General features: G+C 34.2%; 1 protein-coding gene across 1 annotated transcript in view; it reads left to right on the top strand.

The window, feature by feature from the left end:
- Nucleotides 1–7,559, top strand: part of LARS1 (leucyl-tRNA synthetase 1) — a 107,604-nt gene that overhangs the window by 85,132 nt on the left and 14,913 nt on the right. Inside the window, exons 23-27 of the mRNA XM_007949112.2 lie at nt 1,567–1,657; nt 3,502–3,642; nt 4,664–4,804; nt 5,053–5,163; nt 7,071–7,181. Of these exons, the coding sequence (XP_007947303.1) occupies nt 1,567–1,657; nt 3,502–3,642; nt 4,664–4,804; nt 5,053–5,163; nt 7,071–7,181 (595 nt within the window). The remainder of the gene's footprint in view (nt 1–1,566; nt 1,658–3,501; nt 3,643–4,663; nt 4,805–5,052; nt 5,164–7,070; nt 7,182–7,559) is intronic.

Genomic DNA, 7,559 nt, shown 5'->3' with positions numbered 1-7,559 from the left:
GATTATCTTCTGTGTCTGTGTTAATTGGTTTCCCTTTTCTTTGTTGAAGAGGGTCTGTGCAATCCTTCTGCCTAGTCCGCCATCTTGCCCCTCTGTGGTTTTTCTTATTCATTGTCCAGCTTTCATGTGCATATGAGGCTGTTGAAGATACCATGGGTTGTGGTAGGCACACCTTAGTCTTCAAAGTCACATCTTTGCTCTTACACCCTTTGAAGAGATTTTTTTTTGCAGCAGATCTGCCCAGTGCAACATGTTTGATTTCTTGACTGTTGCTTCCGTGGGCAGTGATTGTGGATGCAAGTCAAATAAAATCCTTGACAACTTCAATCTTTTCTCCATTTATCATGATGTTGCTTGTTGGTTCAGTCCTGAGGATTTTTGTTTTCTTTATGTTAAGATGTAATCCGTACTGATGGATATAGGCTTTGATCTTCATTAGTAAGTCCTTCAAATCTTCTTCATTGTTGACTATCAGTTACTACTTATTGAAGGCCTGCTTATGTCAGCACTATGCTAAGTATTTTGCATCTGTTATCTGATTTAATCCTCATACTAACCTTGTACGATAAAAATATTACTAGCTGTATTTTACAAAAGATAAACTGAGGCTTAGGAAAATTAAGTATTTCACTAAAGCCCTCAAAGCCAGTAATTGCAAACCTGGCTTATGAACTTGTTTCTCTTTGTCTCCAGAGCACATTTTCATAACCCTTTTACCATGCTTATGCTGTCTTGCAGTAGGACAGAATGGTTAAAGGAAAAGGATATTGAAAGAAAAGGAGAAATACCCCTGCTCCCTCTCCACTCAAAAGACATTTATCAACCTCTTACTTTGTGTTTGGAACTATCCTAAGAACTGGTATTACGAAGATGAACAGGACCTGATTTTTCCTGTTGTCTAGCAGGAGAGACAAAACATTCTACCCCACCAATTATAAGTGTAGTAATAGGAATAGAGAGACTTCAAAGGAGATGACTTGTGAGTTCTGGTTTCCTTGAAAAATAAGCTAGTTTTTGCAGGGTGAGAAGAAAGTGCATGAAAAGAGTATAGTATGTATTTTCATATTTATTTGAACTACAGTGAGTAAACTAGTGTGATGGCAGTGTACAGTATATGGAGATGAAGCAGATTAGGGCCAGATTACAAAGGGCCTGGGGTTGTACAAACCACTGAGAATTTTTTTTTTTTTAATATTCAAAACCAGTTATTTAAAATGCAACTGCTAAAACCTGGCTACAACCTTAATTAAGTAATTTTTATATTGCATTTTAGGCTTCATAGCAAAGTTTCCATCAAGAAAGTTTTAAACATCGTTAACTGTGTGCCATAAGTGGGAGTCTTAAGCAGTGTGAGATGACAGTACTTAAGAGGAGATAGAGCAATAGGGAGGCTGTAATAGGTAGTTTTAAGGAACAAAAGATGGTTTAGTGGTTGAACAGTTTGAAATGTTTCAGGCATTTTGCTTATTTTACTGTTTATCTTTTTATTCAATAATCTTTTATTCCTAAATGTAATTGCACTTAAGCTCAATAACTTTTTTCTTTTTTTTTTTGCCTATTTAATAGTGAAATGAATGCAGGGATTATAAAAACAGATCAAAACTATGAAAAAATGATGTTTAAAGAAGCTTTGAAAACAGGGTTTTTTGAGTTTCAGGTAAGCTGCTAATTCTTTTGGTAACTATAAAATATGTCCATGTGAACATGTCCCATTTTTCTTCCTGCTGTAATTGCTTATTTGAAGGAAGACTCTCAAAATCCTACCGAAAAACTTAAAAATTCTTCATTGTGATTTTAAGTAATTTTTTTCTGGTGGTTTTTTTTTTGTGTCTATTTAATATGAAGAATTCTGCTTCTAGTTGAGCCCTAGGCATTAATAAAGAGATTAATTCTGAAAATCAGTTACACTTTCTGGGAAGATATTTTTAAATTGATAAAAATGAAGTAAGATTGTAGGTTCTCTTATAACTACAGGGATTACCCACATTATGAAAAAGTTCCATTCCTAAGTCTATCTTTGAGTTAATTTTGTATGTGAATCAAAACAATTTGTATCTAAGGTCATTCAAATGTTTCGCTTAGTGTATAGTATAACATGTACCTTTTCTATATCTCTGGTGGTGTAGTACATAAGGCATCTGTCTGCTAACCAGAAGGTCAGTGGTTTAAACCCACCACCAGCTGCTCCATGGGAGGAAATCTACTTCTGTAAAAATTTACAGCCTTGGAAACCCAATGAGGGTTTCTGTGAGTTGGAATCAACTTGCTGGTAGTGGGTTTTGGTTTGGGGTACCTTTCTATGCATAAAAACATTAAAGAAACACTTTCAGGTACACTGAAACATCTTTAACATAGTAATAATAATATTTGATGTGCATCGCAAAGTAGCACCCATTTGTTATTACAAACCATTGTGTGTACCTTAAATTGTAATGTAATAGATTTTATTGGTTGGTTCGTAACTATGAGTTTGATATTAGAGTTGGAAGGTTGGACATTTGTAACTCGGGGATTGCCTGTAATTACAATTACTTTGAAAGCAAACTGCTCTGAAGTTTTCCACAAGGTGTCAGTATTTCCTCACGTTTGGCCTTTCAAGTGTTTAAAAATGTAGCTTTACTGAATCAGTTTTGTAAAATATATTGGAATTTATATAATTTTGTTTTTAAAGATGTGTTTAAGTAAGGATAAATGCGAGCATGGCAGTGTATAAGCTTTATAGCTTTGTTTTGATATTTAATATCTTTCCTGTATGCCCCTCGGAGCATTAACCCTTATTGTTGTGTTGTGTTGTTGCCATTTATTCTGATTCTCTTGAAAGACCACCAGGTGGCCAAGTATAACTGTGCTTCATAGGGTTTTCAAGGCTGAACCTTTTGAAAGCAGATTGTGAAGCTTGTCTTCTGAGGTACCTCTGGGTTGGTTTGAACTGCCAGCCTTTTGGCTAATAGCCAAGTACTTAACCATTTGTTCCACTCAGGGATTAACCTTTAGTACACAGTTAAAATTGTTCAACTCTTATGTCTCAGTTACAAAAACTTCTTAAAATTAAAAAAAAAAAAATTTCTAGAGAATAATTAATATGAAACTATAATATCCTTTTGACAAAGATTGGTGTACATTTAAAAAAGTAAAACCTTTAAAATAATTCATTATAGAATTTTAAAGGACTAAAAACTTAAGAATATATTAAAATAGAGATACAATATTTTTACTTTAATTCTGTTTTAAAGATGTAAAATGAGGGAATGTGCTGTGATGGTGCAGTGGTTACGTACAGCATTTGGCTGCCAACAAAAAGGGTGGCAGTTTGTACCTGTCAGCCACTCTGCGGGAGAAAGATGAGACAATCTGCTTCTGTAAAAATTTACAGCCTTGGAAACCCTGTGAGGCAATTCTACTCTATCCTGTAGGGTCACTATGAGAGTAGACTTGATGGCAGTGAGTTTGGTTTGGTTTGGGTAGAGTGAGAGAGATAGTAAATAATTTCAATTTTTATAGGCTGCAAAAGATAAGTACCGTGAATTGGCCATAGAAGGGATGCACAGAGAACTTGTGTTCCGGTTTATTGAGGTTCAGACACTTCTTTTGGCTCCATTCTGTCCACATTTGTGTGAGCATATTTGGACCCTCCTTGAAAAGGTATCTGTATGTATTTAAGATATTTAGAGAATGATTTTGATTTTGGCTTCATTAAATAATTGTTGTGATAATATTGTTACTTAAGGGGAAAAGGCTGAAAATGAGTATTTCAGGAATTAATATTAGATTCACCATCATAATTATTACAATAGGTTAAACTAAAGCCATTTTTGGTGTGCACAGATACATCATGTATATCTTTATTTACATGCACACAATGCATATATTTAAAAAATGTGGTTTTGTGCATATTGTTTATCACCTAATTTCCATCTTAGGAAATGTTGTAATACATTTGAATATATTATACATATACAACTAATACTGTTCTTCCAACTGTTTGTTAAAAAGATGAAAATATTGAGAAGGATATAAACAGCTGTTATGAGCGGTTTATAAACAAAGATAGAAATATATATTTGCATAAATATTCTTGTTTTATATAAAATTCCTGGTGTATATAGGGCTGCATATTCAAAGATATTATATTAGCATTCTTATTGTGAAGATAAATTCAATTTTTTCCCCAGGCTTGCAGATAGATTGACTGGTTTAATAACTCCTTTCCAACCGTATTAGCCAGGCTCTTTTGTATTTTTTCAGTGCATGAACAATGCAAAAAATGTGTTTCTGATATATATACCAAATAGCCATACTTTCAATACTGCATATATTAAATAGGATAAAAACTGAAAATATGCATAATTTATATAATAATGATTAAATTTAGGCAAATTAGCATTACATAATTTTCTTTGAAAGTGAGCATATGTGTGTGGGTATTAATATGCTTGTACAAATGAATGCTAATTAAGAATGTAGAGTCAGACTTCACAGCTTGTATTCTAGGGAACATTAGATCAGGGGTTGTAGAAGTGTGTTGATGTGTAGTCGTGTTTGAACTTTGAGCACAAAATTACAGATGGTAACCTTGGAATAAAAGTACGATCAAGAATAGTAAAATGATTGTGTTGTCTAATCTCACTGAACCTTTTTTTTTTTTTAAAAAAAAAAAACAAAGCCTGGCTCAATTATGAATGCTTCATGGCCTGTGGCAGGTCCTGTGGATGAAGCTTTGATACGTTCCTCACAGTATCTCATGGAAGTGGCACATGACCTTCGACTACGACTCAAAAACTATATGATGCCAGTTAAGGGGAAGGTAAAGTCATTTTACAGAAAAAAAAGTCGTTCTTTATAAGTTGCTTGTCAAGTAACATTTTAAGAGTAATAAAAGTTAAAAAAGTTAATAATAAAAATTAAAGAAGGCTATCTTCACTACTAATACAGTTCTACATTATGAATATGGTTTAATGCTAAATGTAATAGTGTTGTATATAGGGGGAGGACTCTTTTCATTTTCCATTTACATTAAAGTGATGAAATGTTTTCTGTTCTCTTACTCTGTAGAAGACTGACAAGCATCCACCACAGAAGCCTTCACATTGTACCATTTATGTGGCGAAAAACTATCCATCTTGGCAGCATACAACCCTGTCAGTTCTCCGAAACCACTTTGAGGTGATGTTTTCAGTAGACCTTTGCCCTCTACAACATTGTGGTCTGTTGCCTATTTTGTTTTCGTTAGCACGTTGGCAGTGGGTGTTGAAAAGACGATTGCTGTGTTTGACTACCTCTGGCAAGATGTGTCCTTTGTTATCCTTGGTTACTTTTAAATGAATGCCAAGTGAAAAGCTGCAGCTTTTTTAACACTTCTGGAACTTTCTCATAAAAATATACTGGATATAGTTTTATGTAATTAAAAGATGTGGGCTTTTCATAAGTGTGGTTAAAATTATGAAGCAAAAGGACTGATTTTTGCCTTCTGAATTTGTTGTGACTTGAATACTGGGATTCATGAAGCCTTAACCATATTATCTTCGCAAACAAATGGAATCTTGCCTCTTGAGTACATTAAAAGAAATGTGCAATTTGATCATTACTGATAGAGACATAGAGACAAAGAGCTCAAAGATGTTTATGGTTCTGTTAGATAAATAGTTATTAAATAAAGTACTTCTGTTTAAAGGAAACTCAATATTTTATCTGAGTTTTAGGTTTTCCTAAAGAGAAAAATTTGCTTGCATTTTTTTCTTTCACATTTAAAATGTAGAAACAAAGTATCTTGTGGAATTTTGGGGTTTTTTGCTCAGGTTATTAGAACAGTTATTGGCAGACACATACCATTAAGGATGCACTTAAAAGAAAGAGGGAAAATGGAATGATTTGCTTTCTTTCAAATTTGTTTGTTTTCATCCAAAAAAAATGAAAAAAAATGCTTTATAATCAAGAATGTTTTTATGTTGAATATGGTACCTTTTTACTAATAGAAGGAAAAGGGATGTTTTCTACCCTCCCCCTTTTATTTCACATGTGTTTCAGAGCAACATACTTGCAAATGGAGAAAATGTTTTTCCATGTACTTTTAGTATAGGTTGGAATTGAGAGTCAATAGATTATTTGAAATCTTAGTGTGTATTACTTTTCATTTAGATTCATTCCCAACCCTTACTTTTGATGCTATGCTTTTACAATAAGGAGAAAATAAGTCACCCTAAGTTCGGAACACAGCTTGCTTTATTTCTTACTCTATAGAAGGGGACATTTGGGGACAGTTCATACGGATGAATTGAAATTCATTCAGCACATGTATTAATATATGCATATTAGTGATACATGCTATAGTCTCATTTTTGAGTAGTTAGAAATGATACTATAATTAACAGGTTAATAACTAAAGTTTTTTTTTCTTTTACATTTGTGCTAACAATTTATTTTAAAAAACGTGTTCAAAAGCTGGTATTATTATATAAATCTTGTATGATAGCTGTATAATTTTTTACTTTAATATGATTAATAAAATGTTTTAGAAGTTGGAACACAAATAAGATCTTTGTAAGAACTTTTCAATTTCTTACCAGGTAGGATCTAAAGTTGTAGACCTTAAGGTGCTATTATTGTAAGGAAAGACTAAATAATCAGTACAGAATACCTGTTTTTCTTCTTTGCACTAAAAACATAGATACTCTGAATTTAGGACGAATATGGGACTCCCTCTGTATTGTTTGTTTTCACTTTACCCTGCTGCTTGTAGTTGCACACTTTCAGCAGCTCTCTGACAGTGGTGGTTGTTGTTGTTATGTGCCGTTGAGTCAAACCCGACTCATAGTGACCCCTCCTTGGGTTTCCGAGGCATTATCACTACGGAAGTAGGATTGCCCAACCTTCCTTCCGAGGAGTGCCTGGTGGGTTTCAACCGCCAGCTGTCTGGTTAGCAGGCAAGTGTCTTAGCCACTATGCTTTCAGAGCTCCCCTGATAGTGGTTAGAGGCCATCATTTGTTGTTTGGTAGACTTCCTATAGGAATGTCTGTTATCCTGCATTATATTTAAAATATTTATTCTCTACATTCCCCCACCCCATTTTTAGGCCAGCAGTGGAAAATTACCTGATAACAAAGTCATTGCTAGTGAACTAGGCAATTTGCCAGAATTGAAGAAATATATGAAGAAAGTGATGCCGTTTGTTGCCATGATTAAGGTAAGCTGTGGACATTGTGTATCTGTGATCACATGAGTAATAGATTGGACAGTAGAATGAAGGAGAAAAGCTTTGGGTACAAACTGTCTTTAAAAATCTGTTAATACAGCACTTTCCGGTCAGTGGTTATAGAGACATGAGCTTTCAGATTTTGGGTTTATCTGTGGAATTGCTGAATATGTATTGCGGAAGAAAAATTGGTTTAGAATCAGTGCAATGATTCCCTTCATGTTCAGTATCCCTTGCCTCTACTTATTAGATACCAGTTGTTGTTGTTGTTGTTATTTGCTGTCGAGTCGGCCCCGACTCATAGCGACCCCTCCTTGGGTTTCCGAGGCAGTTATCACTACGGAAGTAGGATTGCCCAACCTTCCTTCC

Source organism: Orycteropus afer, unplaced genomic scaffold, assembly GCF_000298275.1.
Source record: "Orycteropus afer afer isolate SDZICR_OR568_19922 unplaced genomic scaffold, OryAfe1.0 scaffold00238, whole genome shotgun sequence".
In the NCBI taxonomy this organism is placed as follows: domain Eukaryota; kingdom Metazoa; phylum Chordata; class Mammalia; order Tubulidentata; family Orycteropodidae; genus Orycteropus; species Orycteropus afer.
This window is presented reverse-complemented; position numbering and strand designations above follow the sequence as displayed.